Below are 25413 nucleotides of genomic sequence, written 5' to 3'. Positions count from 1 at the left end.
TTTCAGCCTCCTCGACATTCTCTAGACAAAATCACTAAGGTCACATATTATAGTGAAGGCTTCTCAAAGAAAAGGAATGAGCGAATAAATTTTTTTTTTTTTTTAAGAAAATAAAAGTATCTCAGTGGCCACCGTCTACAGCGTGCAGCAGACGACATGGGGACGAGATCTCGTTGTGACGTTAGTGGCTACCGGTTGTCAGACCAGAAAGCTGCTTTCGATATTAATAATAGAAATTCATTTTAAAGCTATCTACTGAACTGAATGAGTTCAAATTTCAAGGATCTATAATTTTACGTGTGTGGAGTGAAACGCAATAATCAGTTTATGTTCAAATATTAGCTGTCATGACTCCACTAATGACAATGCCTGCCATCCTCTCATTAATGCTATACAACTCATCTGTGTTACTTGCTGTATGCTTACTGACAGAGCCCTACCATAGCTCCTATTTCTCCACATGTATTATGTTATTGAGGTATCTATGCATTCTCCATGTGTAGTATTTTGTTATCGAGGTTTGCCTTGACGACACAATACATACCTCCCCTTTAGTACAGTACGGCCTCTACTAAGCCTTATGATATTGCCGCAATGTTATTACTGGCACCTCCCATGTGGCGAGCTCGGGAGACTGGCACGCGCTCGTCAGTTAGTTAGCCAGCCGTGCCTTCTTTTGCTAGTGCTTTTGCGTTGGTGTAGTAATCCTGCCTACCCAGTTCTGCTGGCATCTGTGACAATATCCCATTTCATGCCCGCTAGTTCCTTGAACAGCTCTGTAAAACTAGCCTCACTAGCTAGGATTATAGCGTAAAACGTTGCCAGGGTCAGTTTCCGATAGTGGCTTCTCCAGAGCCACAGAATCATAGCCCCCTCCGCTGCATCACAGCTCTCACCGCCACCGTGGTCAGTTGCTTCGCAGCTGCTGGGGACTGAGGGCCAGTGGTTTGTTGGAGTATTCATTGAAGGTTGTGGCAAATTGCTACACGAGGGTGGCCAAATCCTGTTCTGGTGTAGCAGTGCATTTCTATAAGTGTTCACCGGCTTCAGGTCACACCCCAAACTTGTTTATGATATTCGATCAACACACCGATGGATGGAGAACACCGGTGGAGAATTGAGTGGCACCAGTATTTGAACCAGGGTCCTTTTTTGCCCGTGAGGTGGGTGTTCTAACTGTACACCACAGCTGCCTCCTGACCCATTGGCACCATTCTTCAAAAATGACCAGGGTTATCCTGACGGTACCTCTAAATTTGTGTGTGTATTGATTTACTTATATTCAATGAGGTTTTCCACATGAGCCCACAAATTCTGGCACTGAGAAGCCCTGGAAGTACTGTAAGCACCATTTTCACATTCTAGCCCATTTTCACATTCTAGCCGACTCCTTATCTGATCTATGTGATCTAGCGGGGCAAATGTCGCAGGTGCAATCAGCCCAGACTTTTTTTTCCTTAAATAAATAATTTTCTTAATAAAAAAATTAAACCATGTGTAATCTGTGAACACAAATAGTATTCACTAGGCGAAAGTTCAACTTTTTAGACATGTATAATGTTGAAGTTGAGAATGTCATGGAATCCCATTTGTTCAAGCAGAAGGTGGGGTACATTTGTATGGAATAAATAAATAAAAGCAGTCGTTGACCAGAAATAAAACAGATTTCTGTTGATGTTTCGGCCCCCATGCGCCAAAACATCAACAGAAATTTGTTTTTCAACTTGTCGCCGACAGTATATTTAACAATTGAAGTCACATAAACTTGGTCCTTAATGAACCTGACAAGAAGCCCAACAAGAGGGAATAAAACGGGGAGAACAAATGGCTCAGTCCATACCACCAGCACTTCCAGTTTTCTTGAGGCACAGTCCTAAATGGCGGAAACTCGGTAAGTTTGGTAGCTTATGTCGCACTCGTCGCAGAGCAGCAACATTCTCTCATCCTGTGGCTGGTCCCAGACCATGCAATCCAGGTGGTGCCATATGTACGGCTGTAACAAGAAAACAGTTATTGCAAAACACCTTGAAATAGTGCACTACTACAAGTTTAACTGTCCCGATTTTCTAATTACCTCCTGCAATTTGCTCCAAAAATTTAGTGCCCCCTCTGCCTAAAACATGAACCCGGAACGGGATGGAAACCACAGAAGAGTCAGGGCGCAAGCCTAACACAGATAATATGGAGAAGACCCCAATGTAGCATATGCAGATGCAGCCACTTATGCAAACGCCCATCGGAAGGTACTAGCATTTACAATCATGCAAAACTTCTCTCAGGTTGCTCAATTGTCACTGATTCTACAACAGAGGGGGAGGAGGCAGCCATTGCACTAGCCATGACACCTACGGCTGCCACGAAAATCATCTCGGATTCAAAATCGGCCGTCCTTAAATTTGCCAATGGTTTACTGTCCCCCAACACCCATCGTCTCTCGCTTTTTTGGCAACCCCGACTTCTTTACGCCAGTTCAGCATGGCTTTAGAATGGATTTTTCCTGTACCACCCAGTTACTTGAGTTCAGTAATGATCTGTTTTCCTCTTTTGACCACGGATATCATATTGATTGTATATTTCTGGATTTTAAAAAAGCCTTTGATTCTGTACCTCATGTGCTATTATTACATAAGTTACATTGTCTTGGTCTGCATTACAATATCATCGACTGGCTTCATTCATATCTCCAGGACCGCATGCAGCGTGTTGCAATTAATGGTTGTAACTCCAATTCCGTAAACGTCTCCTCAGGTGTGCCCCAGGGGTCTGTCCTTGGACCCCTTCTTTTTTTCATTTTTATTAATGATATTGTTCTTGACCTCACCTGCCAAGTTCGGCTATATGCTGACGACTGTGTGCTTTACCATGTTGTGGAAAGTTCTTCTGACGCATTAAAACTTCAGCGAGACTTGCATTTTATCCAGTACTGGTGCTCAAAATGGCAAATGTCTTTGAAAATTTCAAAATGCAAACTTGTCTCGTTCACTCGTAAGCGTTCCCCTCTACAGACCTGTTACTCATTAAATAATGTTCCCCTGCAAAAAGTTTCTGAATATATGTATCTCGGCGTATATTTCACATCTAACCTTACGTGGACGAGGCAAGTTGAGCATATTAAATCGAAAGCCTGCAGAACGTTTAGTTTTTTAAAGCGTAATTTCAACAAAGCGCAGTCAAATGTCAAGCAGCTCCTGTGTTTCACTTACATAAGGCCAATTCTTGAATATGCATACCCTGTATGGGATCCCCAGTTTACTTATCTGACATGCTCGAACGCGTCCAAAATAATGCTGCCAGATTTGAGTCTAACAGTTACAACTTTTCATCTAGTATCACGTCTATTAAACATCATCTTGGTTGGGAATCTTTAGCTCACCGCAGAAAACATTTCAGATTGCAGATCATGTATCGCATTTATTTTGAAAAGCTCAGCATTGATAAAGACCGGTACCTGCTTCAGCCTCACTTTTTATCTAGCCGACTTGATCATCAGTGGAAGATTCGAGAAATAAAATGTCGGACAAATGTATATATAACATCGTTCTTTCCACTGACGATCAGTGAGTGGAACCGACTGCCAGCTAGCATCACTGAGTGCAGCACGGAAAATTTATTTCGGGCTTTTTTATCAAATGTGTGACGTAGCGCTCAGTTCTCTTGCTTGTGTTTTCTTCATCACTTTGTTCGTCGCGCAGTTGCCCCCTTTAGATGCATGTTTCTCTTTTTGCATTATCACTTGTGTCGTTTTATTTTCTCCATTTTTATGTATTTTTATTGTACTACTGGCGTTTCTACAAATGTTATTTGTCATCTCCCCCCCCCCCCTGCAATGATGCCTTTGGGCGCTGCAGGAATCTGTAATAAATAAATAAATAAAATCTGTCACCCTTATTTGGACATCTGCATATGCGGGCCTTCCCGGTAATGAGGAGTCTCACTTCCTGGCCCGAGGTCTCACTTTCCAGGCTGGGGAGGAACGGCCTTCCTCAGATGCTGGGGAGTGCCTGCTGTCCTTTTGTGACATCCTGAAGGGGGGAATTGGGGATCAGATCGCAAAAATCGCAAAGAAAGTTGATTTTAGAAAACTTAAGTTTTCAGCATCTACAACACTCATTCTGTGTTGTACTAAAATATTTCACTGAAAAACAAATTTTAAGTGTTGCAAATAAATATACAGATAGTGTAAGGTATATAGGCAATGTATTCTAGTTCAGAACATTCAGGCTTGTTTTCTCAAAAATTTGTTTTGAGCATTTCACCTTGCTCGTGATAAGTAGTATAGCTCCACAAGGATGCACGGATTTTAATGACGTTTGTTTTTTAATTGCTGACACATGCCCTGTATCAAGGCAGTCTCAGATTTACCACTAGCTCTCATTTTTTTTTTTATTATTCAGTAATTGGGTCATGATGCATTCTATACATTCGGAGAAGGTGCATGCTATGTCGTTTAAAAAAAGAGCAAAGAAATTAAAATGAAATAAAGAATATCTTGATTTAGACGGTCCAAACTTCTTAGTAATTAAAACTATTTACAAGCCCTTAGCCCGTTTTATTGCCGTGCTAAGCTTCCCACTAGTAGGCAACATGTGTACAACATGAAAAAAATGATATTGAAGGTATCATTGTGAAACATTAAATCTGACTGTTTGATGCTATATCAAGTCTCTGTGCTAATTTTCATCACCCTATGGCAAAAAATAAGGAAGTTAGCCTTCGATCCCCTCTTTGCCCCTTAACTACTACCACGAAAATAGATCTTACACAACCCCTGGCCCGACTCACAATAACATAAGCTACCCATTGGTGCAAGCTACAAACGTGTACAGCCCCATACCCCATCCTTCTCCATGCCCACTTTCCTGATCAATTTCCTTCTTCCTGCAAGCTCTGTGGCACACCTAGTGACATTTTAGACACAGTACTCACCTGTCCCTCATTCACACATCCTCCTTCTCCAGAGGTGGCCCTAAATTACTGGAAACACCTACTCACCAGTACCTCCGGTCAGGACCAGAGCAAGATTATTACTAGCGCTCTCGCTAGGATAGCCTTCCAAGGGCTTTCCTTTGCTTTGTGCTTATACCGTGTAGAAGGCTGCACCCCCACCTTCTGTAATATTGGCAATAAATGTTTCTACTGCCACCACCATCTGGCCGAGCAGGGGGGGAGAGCAGGGAGTACATGTTTATAAAAAAAAAAGTAAATAAATAAAAGCAGTTGTTGGCCAGTGAAAAAACAGGTTTCTGTCTATGTTTCGGCACACAGGGGTCTGTTTCGGCACACAGGGGTCGAAACATAAACAGAAATTTGTTTTTCCACTGGTCGCCGACAAAAAATGTAACATTTGAAATCACATAGACTTGGTCCTTAACCTGACAGGAAGCCCAACAAGAGAGAACAAACTGGGGAGAACAAATGGCTCAGTCCATACCAGTAGCACTTCCAGTTTCCTTGAGGCACAGTCCAAAGTGGTGGAAACTCGGTAAGTTTGATAGCTGGTGTTGCACTCGTCGCAGAGCAGCAACATCCTCATCCTGTGGCTGGTCCCAAACCGTGCAATCCAGGTAGTGCTACTGGAACGACAAAACAGTTATTGCAAAATACCTCGAGATAGTGCACTACTACAAGTTTAACTGTCCTGCTGACACCTTCTATCAGGCGGGGCCTGAAAAAAGTAGTGGTATGCAAACAGAAGAGCGAGGCATTTTGTTTAGTGCATGAGATTTTTGCCTGCAAATAGGAGCAGTGTCATCAAGAAAGTACGCTCTTGTACTACAAATGTCCATATTATTGAGTATGGCCCTATTGGGGGGGGGGGGGGGGGGCACTCTGTAATAGGTTTGTGGGGTTTAACGTCCCAAACTGTAATAAAGAATTACAAGGGTTCAATACTGCTCAACCAAATATTGAGCGAAAGCATTAGCTGCGGGTGACCGAGCGTTCTTCTCTTTTTCTTCTTCCTCAGCCCACATATAAAGCTCTGCTTTAACCAAGCCGTATGAGCATGCCTTAGTGGCCTATAGAGGTAATCTGAATGCCAGGGTCCTAGCAGGCTGATTCTGACATAACCGTCCCATGTGAAACGAGAGACCTAAGTTGGCAGCTCCTGCCAGCCCACAACCTAGTGTCACGTGGGGTGTGACGTCACAGCGTCACGTGGGTAAGACGTGGCTACCGGCCGCGCTACGCTGAAGGCTCGAAACCTAGAGTAGTATTGCTGTCGCAATAAAAATGTGTGTTGAGCTTTGCATTGTATAGCAATGGCCGAGCACAAACAAATTTGGAGCAAATATTTCAAGTCTTAAACCCTCACTCAGCACAATAGTGCATCCAGATCTCTTCAGAGCTGCACTGTAAGCGGCACAGAAATTTGCCACTAAACTTTGGTTTTCCAATTGACCGATAAGTCAGTACAGTAAAACCTCGTTAAAATGTACCCACTTCAGGAGTAGTTTCGTTTTAATAGTAGTAAAGTCAAGTCCTCGGCCTGGCACTCATTGATCATAATGCATTTTGCATCCGCATAAACCATACCAGCTTATGAAACATGTATCAGCACATTCTATTTTCAATTCACTAAGGTAGTACTGTGTACTGCTTCACAAAAGACTGTTCAACTAGCAATGTGACAAACTGCTGTAAATGCAACCGATATGATGGCAAGCTACATGGCCAATGATAAATGCAGCGGCAATGATGATAAAACTATCACCAGCTTTGGAGTTCCCTCTGCAGCAGCGACAAATACCCTTGGCCAACATGGCCACCTGGATTGGCACGCTTGACAAGCGCTCAAATTCAGGCCGTAAACTAGCTGTTGCCTCTGAGCAGGGCGCCGCAGGAGCTGATCACGCAGTCACATCCACCTACCTCCCACCCAGCGGGCCCTATTTTAGACCAGTCTGAGCATCTGCACCTCAATAATGACGATTTGCACTGGTCGACTGGAACTCGGTGCCCGAACTGGAATAGTGCGACCTAAACCTCTACAGAGCGAATCACCCTGGTCAACCAGCGGAATGTGCAGAGCGTGCGGAGCAAGTAATGCTGAGCCAGTTCCGCAAGTTGATGTGTCATCCCGGCGGCGAAATTGTTGCGGTTGATAAATAAGCAGGAGTGCAGCCCTCTGCTACTTTCTTTCGCATAATTTTAATACTGCAGACATTTTTCAATAGGCACATTTCGACATGTTACCGCAAAAAGAAACAATGATGCCCCGTGTTCTCTACCGATATCTCTAAAACCGCTAAAACCAAACAAAAAATTCAGGAAGTGACGACATCACCGTCTAGAACCTCCAATAAGATCTGACTCTGGTCAGCAGATCAACCTAGAGTGCCCTGAGTTGCTCCAGATGACCAGCGAAATACACACAACCTATCCCGATCAACCAGTGGAATTCAAAATTGTCATCCCAGGTCAAGCGCCCTCCGGTGGCCTTGAGGAGAGTGCATTGCGAGTTCACCGTCCACATCATGCCAAATGTTGGACAAAAGTACCAGGTGCTCAGCGTAAATGACAAATAGATATTGTCTGTGCCATCAAGAGGGTGGCAAAGAAGTCTGTGCTGACGCGCTAGAGACACTTGCCGCTGACTGTGTGTGTGGCATTTGGAATGTCAGGAAAAAGCTGCTCAGCAGTGCTGCAGCGGCTGCAAAGGGATGTCACGTATTAGGCTCAATATTTGCAGATGTGGTGGAGGCGTTGGTGCAAAGGCGGAAAACAGCTCGGTCGAAAAACTTGCCAGTCAGTGGACCTCTCCTAGTTGAGAAAGCCCTGGTTTTTGCCTCGCTGCTCAACCATGCTGACTTTGTGTATAGCAATGGCTGGCTAGCTATATTGAAAGCGGTGGCATGGCATTAGCACGTAGACCGTAGCTAGAAAAGGTGCTGCGGCTGACATTGAAGGGACAGAAGGTTGGAGGAATGGTCAGCTGGGAGTCTTTTGAAAGACTACGAGCCTGATGATATATTTAACCAGGATGAGCCCGCACTATTTTTCTAAGCTGCTGCCAAACAGAATGCTTGCGTTCAAGGGAGAGCTGTGCACCAACGGCAAGCGTGCAATGGATGGCATTTCAGTTTTTTTTCGCATGTAACCTGTGTAGAAGTGAGAAACTGCCGCTTTTCGTCAGTGGCAAGTCAGCGAAGCCAAGGTGCTTCAATGGCGCCCAAATGTCATCAGAAGTCCTTCATAGGAACAAAACAAAGGCATGGATGACTTGAAAGCTCTTTCAAGAGTATGTGGGCCTCTTTGACCGCCGTATTGAGGTGAAACAAAGAAGTGTTGTCATTATTCTTGACAACGCATTGACACACGCTGCAGTGGATGGCCTCAAGGCGCTGAAGTTTGCCACCGAACATGACAGCAATTGCCCAGCCTTTGAACCAAGGCATTATTAGAGCTGTTAAGCAGGTCTACAGAAAGAATTTGCTGCGCAGAATGCCGCTAGCAATGGAATGCGACAAGGTGTATGCCATTGATCTACTGCGAGCGATTCACTTGCTGGAACATGCATCAAGCGTGCAGGTTTCCGTGAAGTGTACGCGAGTGACGCTGACGACGCAAGCGACATCACCAGCGCCCTGGTCCGAGCTTGTGAGAGCTTGCTAACTGAAGTCCTTGAGAGGGAAGGTGCTTCAGAAGGCACTGCCTTCTCTGATTTCAGTGACGTCGACAGGGAAGTGGACACTTCGTCAGAGATGTCTGACGAAGCCATCGTTGCTCAGTTGTGGCCAACTGACAGTGAGAACGACAACACAGAAAGTGTGGAAAATCCGCGCCCAAAAGTGGCATAAGCTGCGCGCGCTGTAAGCGTCATGCCGCTGTTTGCCGAAAAGAGGGGTCTGGCCGAGAAGCTGGCACGCAGCCTTAATGATGAAGACCTCTAGCGCTCGGAAACACAAACGAAGGCATCTCCTATCACACTGCAACCACTAGTGCAACAGATTCTAGTTTTTGTTTGCGCCATCAAGAAACAGCAATTCTTTTCTTGATAGTGATACAGAGGGCATGCTCACACATCTCAGATATTTCCTGTCTAGGCTTTTTATCTATCTTGCCTCCATGATCTCTCTTGTTACCTGTTTCCCGTTTTTGTTAATGACGACATTTTATAAAGTCCGGCTTGCACTCTACTGGGTGTTCAAGCAGATTACCTTTACCATTTTTTAGGTTCTCGTAGCAGCTGTCATTTAGAAATCTTCCGGTCTGACCTACATAAAATTTACCACAAGACAGTGGCAGGGAGTAAACAACACCTTGTTTGCACTCAACAAGTTTCTTCCTGTGCTTCTTCGTGCAGGCCTGAGTGAGTTTGAGGTCCTAGTAGCGCTTGGAAACGTGTGCCACGTCTGGATTGTGCAGGGTAGAAATGACAGGAAATGGCATAAGGTGGGTGTCACGCTAGATGGCCTTCGTCCTTATAGCGAAGCCCGGCATCCCCTTCAGACGCATACAGCTGCTACAAGAAAAGCCAAGCTTCTACTACATTCCCACATCCTGTTTATTTCAAATTTGAAGTTCCTAAACAAGGAAGGGTTGGTCAGGCCAGCGGCTGCACTCTGCCAGTGTATTTATATCTTGGCTCTCTACAGGCCATGCGACCACCTTGCTGTCAGCTGTAACTGACCACCTGTCGTACCCATATATGACCTGCCTACTCTACTTTTTCCTTTAATTTTCTTAAAATACATTCATCTCACACTTGTTCTCTCATTCACGCTGTACTCCTTCTTTGTAAAACTTACCTCTCCCCCTTTTTTTTCTTAGTTGCCACACCTTGGCCTCATAGGGGACCAAATGGCAGAATGCGCTTGATGTGCGCTTTTCAAGATATTTCCAACCTACGGTTGATATCACATGAGAAATGTACACCTACCTGCCGGCAACAAAAAGTCGTAATATAACGCTTTGTCTGTTCTTCAACATATCGAATATGAATATCGCGGATTTTGCCGCTCGCCAGCTCTTGTTTTGAACGCAGCAAAGGCAGCCTACGCAAGCTAGCAGCTTGACAAGCAAGCTCTGTAACCACTTGCTATCACATCAGCGAATAATATATTATAGTCATTATAGTTACCAACGGCGGTGAGAACGAAGGAAGAGCGAACCGACACGCAAAGGTCATCAGCAGTTCAGCACCTCCACCATTCCTTCAGACTTCCTCCATGCCTTCAGAGCACGCTTCTCGCTGAGGGGGGAGGGGTGGTGGGCGTGCGCGAGTTTTTGCAGTCCCTCTGGTGGCGCAACAAGCAAAGCCGTCGTCAGTTGATATATGGCGCTGTATATGGAATAAGGTATATAGGTATATATACATGTATGAAACGCATGGAGGAAGGAAAGAGTTTCCAATCGACCAGTTCAGCCACCATGGGCGCTCAAAGCATCAACCGTTGCTCTAATACATTATCAACTCTATGACATATCTAAGAATGCAACTTTTTCTTGTGAAGATAAACCAATGGCTTCGCTACACATGTGTCTTTCGCCTTACGGATATAGTAAGCCTCGACAATCTCTCGGCAGATTTGTTGATTACTCATACACAACTGATGACTGATGTTCCAAGCAAATCAGGTATACAGGAAAAAAAATCTCGTGGGTCGGAGAGCTACCGAGTGCAGAACTACAACTTTTGGCCAAAACTAGTTCAAAGATAAACGTTGTTCTACCGTAAATAATGTCCTATCATTCAATATTGTGACTATAAATTTTAAAAAGGGAGATAAACAGCATGTCAGTGTGAGATTTATCCAATATAAGCGATGGCTCTTTCTCCTATCGGCTTAGTTTTGAGCAGCACAAATGCCAATATTTCGCACTTAACAGGCACACTTTAAAAGGAAAAAAAAATGTTTTGTAAATATTTACGGTTGTGCAATTACTTAAGGAAGTTTTTAGTGGCATTTCAGGAAACAGAAACCTTTTATGGCGACGTCTGCTTTTGCGCCTTCGCTACTATGGCTCACGGTGGCTCACCGTGCTATGGCCAAAGAGGTATTAACTCTATGGCTATGGCTTTTCACCTCGAAATGATGATGATGATGAAAAAAACGTCACAGTAATGCCAATTTTTGCATCCGAGAAAAACCGACTGTCCCGCAACAAGTAGCACCAGTTCAGTCGTGTCCGACTCTTCGTGACCCGTTAGATATGGCACGGCCGCTCAATGGGGAGGCGCACTTGGGTGCGGCCCGTCGCGTCTCCCGAAAGAGCCGTATTGCGCCTAGTTCTCATCGCCACCGCCGCGGCGCCACCGCTCCGGGACAAGTCCAGGCGAAGAGCTGCGCGCAGCGGCCGTGCCTGTGCTTTCGTTTAGGCATCCGCGCGAGCGGCGCTGGATCATTTTAGGATTTATGAGCTGCGTTTCACACATTATGGTGATGTCACGTGCAAATTTGTTATTGATAAGGTGATAGCGGCATGTCACCATGAAAGCGCTTTTCCAAGTTAGACGTTGACCCGTTTACAACGAGAATCGAAGAAGCAGTGCGCCTCGCCGAGTGGGCACCCATTTAGTTACGGGCGTTTAAACCACTGTAATAAAATATAACATATTACAATCTTGAACTCATGACAAAGTTTGGGGCCATTTATTCAGCGTGCACTTTGTGGAAACTCACAATTCAGGACGTAGCGTTCAGCATTATTGTTCAGCGTGTTCCTCCATTTTCGCTGGAAATAATATTGAAGTGAGAAGCACCACCTGAATATACTAGCTAACACAAACTTACAAAAGAAACAACACGAGACAACCAGTTCAACCAGACGCCCGAAGGTTAGGCAATTTTTTTCTTTTTATTTTGAAGCCACATGACGCACAGAGGACACCCAAGCCTATTACAAACGAAGAACTTTCCTAGAAAGAGGTTTATGTGCAAGTATTATTTTTTCCACTGTCAGGTTTATATTTCCTGCCCAGTTGGTCAGCAGGGGTCGCATTAGTTTCGTTAAAAACGTTTTGCAGAGGTCCTTGGTGTGACTGCGGTCTCCTCTCTCGCAAATCAACTCCGGACATTGCACAAAATAGGGGAGAAGGGATAAAACCAACATGTTGCATAACTTGCTGCTTCTTCTGACCTCTGGGCACTTCATCACTTTGCTAACAAAGGTGCATGTGAGCTTGCACAAGGCAACTACCTCCATTTTTGGATACCTTAGGTGTCCATCGTCAAGATTCTTGATAATTCCATAAATTGCTTCAGTTGGCTTTGCTACCTGCAGCAGGGTTTTGCAGGAATCACAAGGCACCTGAAAACGAGCACAAACCTTTATCAAAGGATTGGGACAAATAAAAAAATAATGACACTCTAAAGTAAGCACTCGAATACTTTTAAACTTTTGTTAAATATAAATAATAAAGACCCCCCTCCCCCCAGGGCAAGCACTAAAAACAACAACCAAATTAAAAAAAAAAGAATGTTTTATGCAATTTTGTAAAAATGTTCATACCTCCTCTTCACATGCACGTGCAAGGTAACCAGCCAAGTATGCGATCGGTGCTGACTCTATGTCTGCTGCTGGTTCACACCACACATGAATGTATCCAAGCTCTCTCGAAAACTCTCTCGCAGCAGAGGTGATGGCAGCGGGCAAGGTACAACTTTCGTAATCTTTAATGCCAAATTTTATAGCTGCCTTCGCCTCAGAGTTAATAGGTGCATTTGCGGACTTTGATGCTTGCAAGATGCCAACCTGCACAAAGCATGGCAAAATTTGTATTATCTCCGTTGATTTTCGTTTGTCGCTAATGGTACCTTCAGTATTTTCTCTGAAGTGAAAACTGCAGCCCTTGCGTCAACTCTGTCGTTCCCGCCATTGAATTGCCTTAGGCTGCTAAAAAGCGATTCTACAGGATCGCTGTTCAGGGCCTGCGTTAGGACGTATCGGAAGCTGAAAATAGGAGATTCGGTCAGATGCAATGCACTAGTAAGGCGCACAGAAGACATTATTGTAAAGATACTTACTTGAAGTGATCAAGAAGGTACTCAATTAGCGCCACTGTTGATCTAGTTGTCATGATTGTTGCTTCGTACGTTTCCTTGGTTAGTCTTTGCTTCGACGTGCCTCCTTGGACCTGAATGTCTTCGATATAGCAAACAAAGTCCAACTCTAACCAAGAGAGCCGCTCGTCATCTGACAGATAGAATGGCTCCTCTTGGTGCTTCCATGCCTTCACTGATGCAATGTTGTGCAAGGCATACCATTTCGATATCATTTGCATAAACGTGATTGTGGCGGAACTATCTTGAAACTCACACGCTTCAGGGTCGCACCGAGGGTTGCTCTGGAGGAACTGAAGTGTGGCTATCACAGGTGGGGAAAATAAATCTACTGCCCTGCGCACCTTCATTTTTTCAAGGTTGCTTGGCTCAACATGAGCCCGCGTGAGGAACTTTACAGGTTTAACTAGAAGCTGGGATTGTATGTCAAAAATCTTCTTCAAGTAATATCCACCTCGAATGGCCTGCCCCTCATCCATCATTTCTCTTTCCAGAAAGTTCGTGCGGAGATTTTTTATCAAGTGGTTTGGGTCAAACGCCAAAAAAAGGGGGTCACTTCTGAAAGGGTGAGGCACCGCATGTACAAGTGCACTTTCCTCTGAAAGGCTCTTGAAAAAGGCAACGTTAGTTTGATGGTTGTCCGCAACAATTGTTGCGATGCGAAAGCCAACCTCTTCGACTGACTGCATGACTTCCATGGCCATTGAATGAAGCTTATCATTCTTAAGGCAGCGGGTGAAAAAATAACCCACTGGTATGATGTAAGATGTTGATAAGCCTCTCAAAACAAAACACAACAGACGGTTTGCCACCTGAGGGATTGTTGTTGAGAGCTCTGCAGAGCCGATGTCTACGAGGCCGAACACTTTGTCGACTTGCCGGTCATATATGACCTTTTGAGCTATAGACATCTCATCAACAATTAATGAACAGTAGGCCTCTTGCGGCACACTCAAGTTTTCGTATTCTACACGAAGGCGTTCTTTGATGAGAGATGTCACATCAACTTCTCCTGTTGACTGACCAACATATTTCTGCAGAGTGGTACGGCACGGCAGCTTAAAAAGACCTCTTGATCGGACGTGCTCGTAGCCTTTGCTTGAGCATGCTTTCCAAAGTATGCACTCTCTCAGAACATGCTCACTGTACACAGTTTTTTTCATGCGACAGTTGGTCACTTGATTTCTGATGAAGAGAGCTGTTTTTTCACCTGCTTCGGCTGATTTTAGTAACTTCATGAAGTCCTGAACCGCCTTGTTTTCTTCATAACCTTGCAAGCGCTCTTTCAATTTGTCGTGCTCGGCTTGCAGTTTTTGCAGCGCTTTTGCTTGGCGAGCGATTTTTTATTTCAGCCTGTTCTTGGCCTTCTTTGCATCGTCCAACACGCTCGCGAGATCGAATGCAGTCTGACAAGCCTCATCAACCAGCAGAGCATTTTTGCTACAGATTTCCAACGCAGACTGGCATGCATCCTCCACCAACACGTTACTTTTGATGTTCACTTGCGTGCTTACTTCAGGAGCAACATCATGGTAGCAATCAGAAAGACGAGACCCACTCACATTTGGATCCTCTCTGGAACCATCACGCTCAGTTGGAGTTCTCCGAACTGTGCCATCAGCAGACCGGTCAACTCGAGGTCTCTTTGTTCTTTGCGAACTTGTTGGTTGCATGTAATGTGGGTAGTTCGCGAATACAGAGGGGACGGCTGATGGAAGCAGGATCTTCAGTTTTGTGTTCTTCCTGTAGTCGTCGTCTGTGAAGTGCAGTGAGCATACCAGTGACCTGTCATTCGGCTCCCACTGGCTTCCTTTTCCGGCCGAGCCCTCCCGAGATATGTTTTTCAGCTATGCTGCTCGACGTTGTAAATCGCACGGGAACTCGTGGTAACCGATCTTCGGATCTTTCCTTGAGTTCGTGGTGCATAGCGGCACACAGCAGTTGCGTGGCATAGTGACGCATGCGTTTAGGACGCTGTTGACACAGACACCGATGACATGCACGCAGAACTAGCAGAACCACGCAGGCATGCTGAGCAGCAACAACTAAAACACGCGCCAAAACAGCGAGCGAAGTCCTTCCGCGTCGTCTGGCCGTCCGTGCCGGCGGTAGCCGGCGGCGCCTCGTCCCGGAGTGGTGGCGCCCCCGCGGAGAATGACGGCGGAAACTGTAACTTCTCCCAATACGCGCTTCCCCAGCCATTGCGGCGCGACGCGACGGGCCGCACCAAGTGCGCCTCCATTGAGCGGCCGCGGATATGGCATCCGCCTCGAAGATGCCATATCTAACCATCGCGTTCGCTGCCTACCCCTTCTCCGGCGACCCGCAACCTTTCCCAACATCAAATCTTTCTCCAGCGACTCCGCTCTTCTCATCAGATGACCAAAGTAGCTGAGCTTTAACTTTATAATTTGACCCTCCAGTGAGCAGTCAGGGTTATGGTCGACAATATATTGTCGACCATCGATATATCGACTGATTCGATCTTCTGGCAGTCAAAGGAACTCTCAAGAGTCTCCGCCAGCACCACAATTCAAACGCGTCAATTCTTCGGCGGTCAGCCTTCTTTCCATACATCACAACTGGAAAGACCATAGCACGAGTTATACGGATCTTGGTTGGCAGACTAATGTCTCTGCTCTTTACTAGGCGGTCAAGGCTAACCTCTCTTTCCCTGCAGAAGCAGGCGTCTCCTAAGCACATAAGCCGGTGTACTAAGGGTCTTGAATATTTCAGAAGAGCGTGTTGTCGGGCTAGTTGGTTCTGCATAGTATATAAGAGAAATGCGCAACAACTTCAACAGGACACAGGAAGAAACACACAAAACAGTTCACGAGCGCCTTAAGTCATCTGTCGGGCAGCGAGGCAAGCGCGCCAACGGCCGGGATGGAGCTTGTCTCACTGCTCGACAGATGACGCATCATGTCGAAATAGCTTTTCGACTCTCTTCTGCGAAAATTGTGCACACCGCCAAGAGCAGCTTTTTCTCGATTTCGGAAAATGTAGGCAAGTACCGATATTGAATCACTTATCAGATAACGTAGACGATATTTTGCTACTTTGTGAACGTTATTTCAGCTCGAATGGGGCAGTAGATTTTGCATAGGAATTTTTTAAATTCCAGCCCCCAAATATTCAAGACTCTGTACTTGTTATTGTATTGTAACCCTATGGCCAGTCACAATAACTTAAGTAGCACACCGGCCCATAATTCTTAGCGCGCCCATGGTGACTGAAGTGCAGCGCCCTCAGCTTTCCCTCTAGTTAGTGCCACGGCTGGTCTCGAGGGAGAGAGCGCGAGCTCTTTCTTACGGCGTTCTCAGGGTGCGTTCCAATTCTTAGACGTCTAGCAAGACTGCTTCGTAGACGTCTACGTAGACGTCTACAGGTTCGCGTATTGGAACGCGTCTACCTGTTTACGCCTAGCGTCACCTCGCGGCATAAAGGTTGAACTAAAAAGTTTGTACAACTATTATAACGCTGTTTTCTTTAAAGATTTACGACAATACAGGTAAAAATCACGTTTTTAACGGTTCGCCGATTTTTTGCAGCAACAATATTACATGTGTAATCGCCACAATGTAGATGGACTATTAGTAGGTTAACTTGTAGCAGACAGACTTCTCACGCAATGAGCATGCTCACGAATTGACGGAAGATAACGTTAGTCCGTTTTTCCTTTTTTATTACTGATGCTGAAGTGTACATGCTTCTCAGATGTCTCATTCACACAGCTGTAAAAATGAAAACATGCAAAATACTGTAAACTTGAGGCGATTACGGACGAAAGGTGATAACCGGCTACAGCAAACGAAAAACTGTGCCGTTACACCTGTTGTCTGTAGTCACTAGACGAGGAAACCAAAGCCAACTTGTTTTAATAATGTACAGGCACAAAAAAATCAATGCGCAACAAGTCGGCATCGTCAGGCGAGTTCGTTCTTCCGAGATTAACTGAAAATCCGCGGAAGAGTTTGCCACGGCTACTACAGCAAGATAGAAGCACACACGTGCGCTGTGCAGCAGCCGTCCTGACTCCCGGCGAGGTGCGACGAGTTCGTCGATAACATCAAGACTGAAGCAGACTGAAGAAAGTCGTCGACAAGTTAAAAAAAGAAGACCAACAGCATCCAACGCACGCTTTCCTCTTAGCGCGGTAAAAGAATCTGCAGTGCTATATCTCACGACCATAAAGACAGCTAAATTAGCCTCTAGCTAGCGCATACATTGACGTAACAACTCACGTTTGAAAGATCGTTCATTATGCATACTCCGACGTTCGCAAAGAGCACGACCACCGTACAGCTACTGCAACCACCGCACGCGCGACTCACTCAGCGCGAAACGCGCTCTGTCCGCCATGTTTGGACAGCAAAGTAGTCTGCATCGATGTTGACTTCGGCGAAGCCGTCTTCGCGAGACTGCTTCGCGAGAATTGGAACGCGTCCCAAGATGGCGGCTGCTCGCGTAGCCGTCTAAGTAGACGTCTACGAGGGGGTATTGGAACGCACCCTCAATCGCCGCGTGAACAATGGGAACTTTTCTCCTTGAGTTACGCTCTCCGCCGCCGCAAGGGGCGCGACCTGCTCACTGTTCGCTCCGCATCTGCTTCAGTGGCGGCGGGTGACTTTTGCCTAGTTTCGCGCTGTCGCCCGCGGGTTTCGTGGTGAGTGCAGCCCCTGAATGAAAGATTACAGAAGGTAGATGCTGCAGCGGCATCCTGTCAGCGTGCTACACACGTGAATGGAGTCTTTATATTAAAAAACACTGTCGCTCAGCAAACGTTCGACAAGCATATGACATGTATTGCAGCATGGTATCTACTTTTGTTTCCCAAGCCTGTACAAGAAGATGAACAAAAAAAAATGAATGAGCATGATCACATCGAAGCTTCAAGGCAAACATAACAGCAACAATGGGAAAACCATCTTTCAGCGCTAGCTGCAGACCATCGAGGTAACACCGAAGATGAAAATAATTTTATAAAAATGTAATGTAAGTTGCACAATGCTTACATGACATAAAGTATTAGTATAACGTCAGAGTAAACGCTTTTAAGTTTTGTTATCAATTTTGCTATAAATTATAGACCAGCAAATGTTTTATGTTGTAAACATTATTTTAATTTTGCAAATAAACGTTGGTTTAATGAAATGTTTACATGATTATTTCATGAGAAAACAGGAAATCTATTTCAAGCACTAATTCCTAGCAATATTTTCTTTCTTTTTCTAGTATGTTTTTGAACTAATAGTTCCAACGCCTGCCTTAGAGAGCAATCGCTGCCCCATTATTTTGGTAGAATGCTTTGCTCATTACACATTCGCCACTGTTACTCAAGGGACACTCCTCAATAATGGATATAAAAGCTTTTCTCTGTGCTATTTATTCAGAGGTGACTATAAGAGTTGTATGTCGCGCTGTATTGCGCGCTAGGAGTGTCGACACCGACGAAATCATTTCAGCTCTGCCGCAATCGGTAACCGAGGAACTGAAAGAAGTGATGGTATCTCCTGTCATCCCATTACCCACTGTCACGTATTCTGGTTTAGCTTACGTCGCTGGATACATTGTGCAGTTAATCAGTGACTTCGGGTGTGACGCTTGTCCTTCTTGAAACCAGCGAAAGAAGCAGCCCAATGTACACTATATTCTGCGAGGACAAGATTCTAGCGGACTGCATTATCCAAAACCAGAGTTTGTAGCCCTCTTGGGCAAGGTTGTGTCTAAAAAAAAAAAAAAAAAAAAAAAAAAAAAAAAAAAGCTGTCGTGCACCTACCACACACAAATGTCCTGGAAGTCCTTCAAATCTTAATCCAGCCAGCACTTGAGAACTCACCTTTGCTGAGTTGCCCGGAAGGCATTGACAATATATAGCCATGCTATAAGGTCCGCTTCTTTAATATGTGATAAATTTCTCAGAATCCTTCTTGTCAATTATGCTAAGAAAGTGACAGACAGAAACGAAAGGCCAGCTCCATATATGTGCACAAACCATCCAGAAAGATTTTGAGACATCAATGTTCTAGCCGCATATGTACCGTTCTGATGAATGAGTGCGCAATGTGTTAACTTTGAAGGACATATTTTTTTATTGCTTGTTGCTCTTTTAAATTATGCATATCTGTTTATGCCCATTTCCTTGATTAAATGTTTTTTTATCACTGTATTAAACTGACTACGACTGTCTACGTGTGCGTCAGTCGCGAGACTGCGTATACATCTGCTGTCTTTCAACCTACTGATTTGTTTTAAACGAAGCTAGAACAGCCCACTTCACTAGACAATTGAAATTTTAACTGTATGCGTAAATTTCTGAATCTGAGATGTGCTATGAATTTTCGTCGGTGCCTCTTTGCTCTAAACGAAAACGGCAGCGGTTGACAGAATATCCACCGAACAGTTTGTCATGCACTAGCGTCAGGTCGCGCTGTACCTGCTTACAGCTTTCAAAGGCACACTGCATAAAATGGTACATATAGCTTTGTAAAAATTTAGGGGCAAAAAGTGTTGATGTAAGTGCACCCGAAACTTCATTCGACCGTGCGCGATAGCACTGAAGAAGGCGCGCGCACGCGCATTATTGACTCATACACGATAAATCAGACGCTGATTACGGCTTCTTCCTATAAGCCATAAGGGGTGAACTATCAGAACCTGCCGGTTGCAACCGATGCGGGCGGAGCGAAGAGCGAGCGCGCGTTTCCCTTGCGCGTGAACGGCTGTAGCGGAGGAGCAGCAGTGGGGCGGTGGCGACCCCACCGAGGCGCGGCGGGCGGTGGAAACAGACCCCATTGGAGAGGCCGTAAGAGAAGCATAGAGTTAATACAAAGACTCTTTGTATTAACTCTATGAAGAGAAGAGAGAAACGCGCTCTCCCTCGAGACCGGCCGTGTTAGTGCACGGAGTAAGATAGACAGGAGCACGACCTACTGACAGGAGCGCTGCAATGCATTCGGCGTAGGCCCATTTTGCTACACGAACGCCGAGCCGGCGTCCGGCACTCAGCTTCGGACTGTACTCTCTTCCTCCGCTCCCCTTTCCTCGCCGACGCGGCTTTGGTCACGCTTTCCTCCTCTCTCTATCTTCCTTGCTAGCCGGAAAACGCACAAGTGGAATCGTGGTCATCACCAACCTGTATCTTTTTTTTACGATAAAACTTCAAGATAAAGCTCTGCCAGTGTTTTCTTGTTTTGTTTTTTGTCGTCTGCGTATTCCCTTAAGCATGAGTCGACAGGGGCACGCAGACGACAAACCACGCAGCGAGATCACCAGTACGCAGACGGAACCAACGTTTGACGGAACGGCACACAGCGTGACATGTGTGTGAGGAGCGCATGATGTGCATTGCTTCTTTTTTTATATGCGGATGGCAAGGTAGGCGATGAAGTGTTTCATCGTTGGATGTAATTCAGGGTACGGCAAAGGAAACGAAAAAGTCCCCTTGTTTCAGCCGCAAACTGATTCAAAGCTTTTCGAGTAGTGGAAGCAGAACATAATTCTGCCACCGATGCTGCATCTACAACGTTGAGCAGAGGAAATGTAATAAACACGCAGATTATGCGCTCGCTGTGGAATGTCAGCGCATATTCAAGAGCCCTAGGTGGTCTAAATTGATCGAGAACCATCCACTTCGGCCTCTGTTCGTCTATGCGCAGGGGCCGGAGACTGAACTTAACAACGCGTACTGTTTTTCTAATCGTAATACTCACACTTTCATCCACAGGAGAAAACACAGAGAGGTGAAACGCGCTGTCTGCATGAGGATCTTCCCAAATAGGAAGGAGTCAGCGGGACGCGGCAGGTGAGCTGTATGAAGCAGATGAGCGCAACGGGACTGAAAAAGATATATGACAACGATGAGGCAGGCAACAGGTGACACCTCGGTACAGCTCGAAGATGCAGACAACACAATTTCAAGGGATATATTCCCCGCGGCGATGCAGGCGATACATATTCCCGCAGCGATGCAGGTGATACGCAAGTGCAGCGACATGAAGCAGACGACAGACTCGGTGGCAGCACGGAACCGCCGGAGCGGATGCGCGGCTGCGGAACGCTGCAGCAGCGTCGATGATGATGATGATTTGTGACTGTACCCTTTGTATCGGGTGGGTTCAGTAATGTGCCCTAGCCTGGTGAAGTAGATAAACTAAAAAGGTACGAGAAAAGCAAAAAGTAAGAGATGACAAAAGTCAGTGACAAATACTAGCGCCATCTATCCGATCCGCCACCAAGCTTTTTCCGACGTAGCAAAATTTCGCTCTTCCAAAGAGCGGAGTCGGCGCTCCTGTCTATCTTACTCCGTGAGTTAGCGTAAGAAACTCTATGGTGAAAACATTTATTATATGTACAAAGAGGTATATACACTAGGTTGGATGCCCTTGGGATGCCTAGACAGGCACTCCATTGGTGTTTGCCGCAGCCCGGGCATGGCCCGGGCGCTCTGCGTTGACCTTTTGGGTTTCTAGGGTGCAGCAGCCGGACAGGGTCGCCCCCAGTTTTCTCGGGTGGGGTTGGGGATTGGGGGCAAAGATGGGTTTTTTTGGCAGGCCCACACCATGTGGTAGGTGTCAGACACCACCCCACAGTGCGAGCACAGCCCGTCAAATTGTGGATCGAAATGTTTTAGAGCAGCCGGGCATAACATTGTATGGTCATAGCCTCCTTTATACTCCCCTGTGCCTGGCAACGGCGCGCTCCGTGGCCGTCGTTGCCCCTCCTCCCATCCTCCTCCACCATCGGGAGGTTACGCGGCTAGCTGCCGACAGATGGCGACGGCGACAGAGGGTGCCCTGCCGCTCGCGTATCGTGCGTAGCGTTGCAGCAAATCGCATTTGGCGTACGTTCTTCCGTCGTGCTGTTTTCATTTCGTGCACCAGCATTGCTTGTTGCATCTAGGTTTTGGTGCTACTCTTACTGCATTTGGACGTAGCAGGACTACGCCGCTGGAACAACCTGTAAGTTGCTGTTTTTGTTGTTCATATTAGACACCTGAGTGATAGCAATTGCTTTATCGTTCAGCGATCGGGCCGTGTTTTTTCGGTGAACTAAATGAAGTAATAACTCATACTTTGCTTCATTAAGACTCGATAAAGATTGATGTTATCATTCGGAAGAGCCATATGCGTCAGTATTGCAGTTTCGATAACTTTGCGCGTAAATTTGCATATCCAATTGTTTGTTTTTTTGGTAAGCACGTGTGCGCAGCATGATGCACGTGTTTCTATGCAAGTTTTCTTTGCGGCGCATCGCATTATCAGCTATTTAATTGAGCGACTGTGTGTTCAACGTTACATACGTTAGAATTGTAAGCATACGTTACCATGTCCGCGAAATCGAATACTGTAATATGTATTTCAGTTTCATTTGTTTGTCAAGTGTGATTAGCAAGTTATTTTGTGCACGAAGTGCAGAAACTTAGAATATCTTGCTAAGAGTCTGAATATTCAATTTACAGATCCCGATGGCATACTGCTGTGTGCCACTGTGCCGATCAGACGGGAAAAAGAAGGAACCTGGCGTCTCCTTCCACGAGATTCCTGCCGAAGCTTCACTACGCGAGCAGTGGATTAAAAAGATAAGAAGAGATGGCTGGGTCCCGAACTGTACCTCGAGCTATTCGAAGGTCTGTAGTAAACATTTCACAGACTCGGACTTCTTAGAGGGCAAACGGCGCCGTCTGAAAAAGGGCATTGTGCCCTCTGTGTTTGCCGACTACCCGACGTACATGCAACCCCGTACATTGAAAGAAAGAAATAGTGAAACCATCAGGAAAAGATCAGCTTTGGAGAGCCAGCACAGCCAAGATGAGCCCACGAAAAAACGCAAGAGGAATAACGAAAATACAATTCCTGAAGTGTTATCTAGGTGCTCCCCAATGCCAAGTGACAACTTTTTTGACGTGGCACAAGAGCAAAGCTGCATTAGTGCAAATCAACTTGAAGCACCGATTCTTCCTGACAAAACCTTAGTTAGTCATATACCTGAGGGCTCCCCAATGCCAAGCGACAACCTTTTTGATGTGTCACAAGAGCATTCAAGCTGCATTAGCGCAAAGCAACATGAAGCACCAATTCTTGCTGACAAAACAACACAAGCTGACCTCAGACCTGCCAGCCTGGCCGTGGAAAGAACAAAATGGAAGAGGAAGGAAAGAGATCTGAAGAAGCAAATAGAGAGGCTCTGCACCACAGTAGACCAATACAAAAGAGAGCTCAAAAGACTTAATGAAGACTCTGGATTTGGCGATATTACATATATTAAGGAACAGGCAAATCAGAAGGACATTGCTGCAATATTCCTATTAAACCAAATTGTGAACTACAAGCGAAAAATGCCAACGTGGTCGGAAGATGTAGTACGTCATTGCATTGTGCTTAGGCACCTTTCTACCAAGGCGTATGAGCACATCAGGAAGGAAAGACTTCTGAAGCTGCCAAGCAGGAACACGCTTCAAAACTTCATTGGGAATACCTCTGGAGAGACAGGTTTTAGTGGCCTTGTAGAAGCTCGACTAAAATCTGAGCTGGAGAAGCTTAACTCTCCACAGTCCAGAGTTTGTTCCCTGATTGTGGACGAAATGAGGATTAAAGCAAAGTTGCAATATAATAAGCAACAAGATTGCTTTGTTGGCCATGTAGACATGGGTGTAGCCAATGACCCTGACAGCAAATCTGTACTGGCAAATTCTTTGCTTTGTTTTGTTATTAATGGGCTGTCCACCTCATACAGGATACCTGTGTCATATTTTTTTACAAAAGGCCTCAACGGCAAGCAACTGTCAAAACTGATGCTCTTTGTTCTGGACAAGGTTGAGGAGGCCGGCTTCAAGGTGGTGCGTCTTGTCAGTGACAATCACAAAGTAAACGTCAGTGCGATGAAAGAACTCTGCGGGGGATTCCTGACCTACAGGATAGAGCATCCATGTGATCCAGAAAGGCTGCTTTCTTTAAGCTTCGACTATTGCCACATACTGAAGAACATTCGCTCGCAGTTTCTTGCTCGGGACCTCGGAGAGAAGGGAGAGGTATCATCATCTCACTTGAAGAAGTTGTATGAAATGCAGAAGGAATGGATAGTGAAGCCAGTGAGAAATTTAACTAGGAAACATGTGTTTCCCAACAACATTGAGAAAATGAACGTGAGGCGAGCCGTGGAGGTGCTTTCACCTGACGTTACATCTGCCCTCGAGTTTTTAAAAGAACAAGCAGGGCACAGTTGCCATCCATCGTTTGGTTATGCTGGACCAACGGTAGTGTTCATGAAAAATGTCTATCGTTGGTTTCTGCTGCATGACACGAGCAACAAGCAGCAACATATTGAGAAAAGGTGCCCTGATGTCAGGCACTTCGATGATGCAAACGATGAGAGGCTTGAATGGCTCGAGGTGACATTTCCACTGTACATGGATAAATTAAAGAAAAGTGCCACTTATGCACGCGGCTTTCTAACAACTGAGACATATGAAGCTCTCCTGCTGACAACATACTCGACTGCTGCCTGCATTCGCTACTTATTAGTTGAGGAGCAGTTCTTCTTTGTTCTCACTAGGAAATTCAGCAGCGACCCTATTGAGTCTTTATTTGGAACTTTGAGGCGGTCACTGGGCTGCAATGACCAACTGGATGTGCGCTCAGTACTGTCAGGATTACAAAAAATCTTGAAGACTGGTATCGCAGCTGCCTCAGAATACAGCAATGTGCTACGTCGTGAAGATGAAGAGCACAGCAAAGCACTTACGGCTGCAATGCCAAAAGCATCTGAGAGCACTGACGAGCTGCCAGCATCAGCTGTGCACGTATTAAGGCGTTTAAATGTGCAGAGTGTCCCTGCAGCTCTCCCCACTTTGCAGTTGTCTGCAACAGTTTATATAGGCGGCTACATAGCTCGCATTGTAAGTGAGCATATAGATTGTGATAAGTGTTGTGCGCTCACTACAAAGCCGCCTACTAATCAGCCACTTCAGCAGTTTACTCGGCTGCAGGACAGAGGGGGACTACTTTATCCCTCAGATCAGCTGCTATACATTTTAGAAACACTGCGACTGTTTGTGGAAGCAGCTTTGAAAGTGAAACCACAACTTCAAAAGCCACTGAAGACCCTGACAGAGGCAGCAGTGCCAGCTATCTGCAAATCACACCTCCTGAAGTGTCCTGTAAATGACAGAGGGCACCGTGAAACTTTGGCTGAACTCATGACCACCAGGTTCATCAGGCCACTGCTAATCAACTATGCAAGTACAATAACGGACAAACATGACTTGTACAAGCCATTCAGCCAGAAGCCTCTTTTGCGGAAATGCATGAAACTGTAGAGCAGCTGTTTTTGACTTGAAACCTGTCAATAAATACTGCTATGCATGCTCCTCAGTTTTGTTTTAGATGAGTGCAATTTGAATCATTTATTA

At 45.6% G+C, this 25413-nt stretch overlaps 2 protein-coding genes across 8 annotated transcripts in view; both read right to left on the bottom strand.

Moving 5' to 3' along the window:
* The window catches only part of LOC146171026 (uncharacterized), a 43586-nt gene extending 33344 nt beyond the window's left edge, over positions 1-10242 (bottom strand). For 6 of the 7 annotated variants that reach the window (XR_014703034.1, XR_014703035.1, XR_014703033.1 and 3 more), the window contains exons 1-4: positions 10082-10242; positions 5432-5573; positions 3884-4022; positions 1841-1993 (exon numbers count right to left, since the gene is read on the bottom strand). The gene's annotated coding sequence lies outside the window, so the exon portion shown is untranslated. The remainder of the gene's footprint in view (positions 1-1840; positions 1994-3883; positions 4023-5431; positions 5574-10081) is intronic. The other variant, XM_084586655.1, reaches the window with a different exon arrangement.
* Positions 10243-11571: 1329 nt separating this feature from the next.
* LOC146171025 (uncharacterized) lies at positions 11572-13941 on the bottom strand. Its single transcript, XM_084586568.1, has 4 exons — positions 12969-13941; positions 12759-12894; positions 12454-12696; positions 11572-12252 (listed from the first exon to the last, which is right to left on the bottom strand). Exons 1-4 carry the CDS (start codon positions 13913-13915, stop codon positions 11842-11844), a joined length of 1737 nt encoding a protein of 578 aa, XP_084442694.1. The 5' UTR covers positions 13916-13941; the 3' UTR covers positions 11572-11841.
* Between the last annotated feature and the right edge of the window lie 11472 nt (positions 13942-25413).

Source organism: Amblyomma maculatum, unplaced genomic scaffold (assembly GCF_055883805.1).
Source record: "Amblyomma maculatum isolate TAMU_Amacu unplaced genomic scaffold, ASM5588380v1 scaffold_24, whole genome shotgun sequence".
NCBI lineage: Eukaryota > Metazoa > Arthropoda > Arachnida > Ixodida > Ixodidae > Amblyomma > Amblyomma maculatum.
Note: the sequence above shows the minus strand (reverse complement) of the source record. Positions and strands in the feature narration are given on the sequence as shown.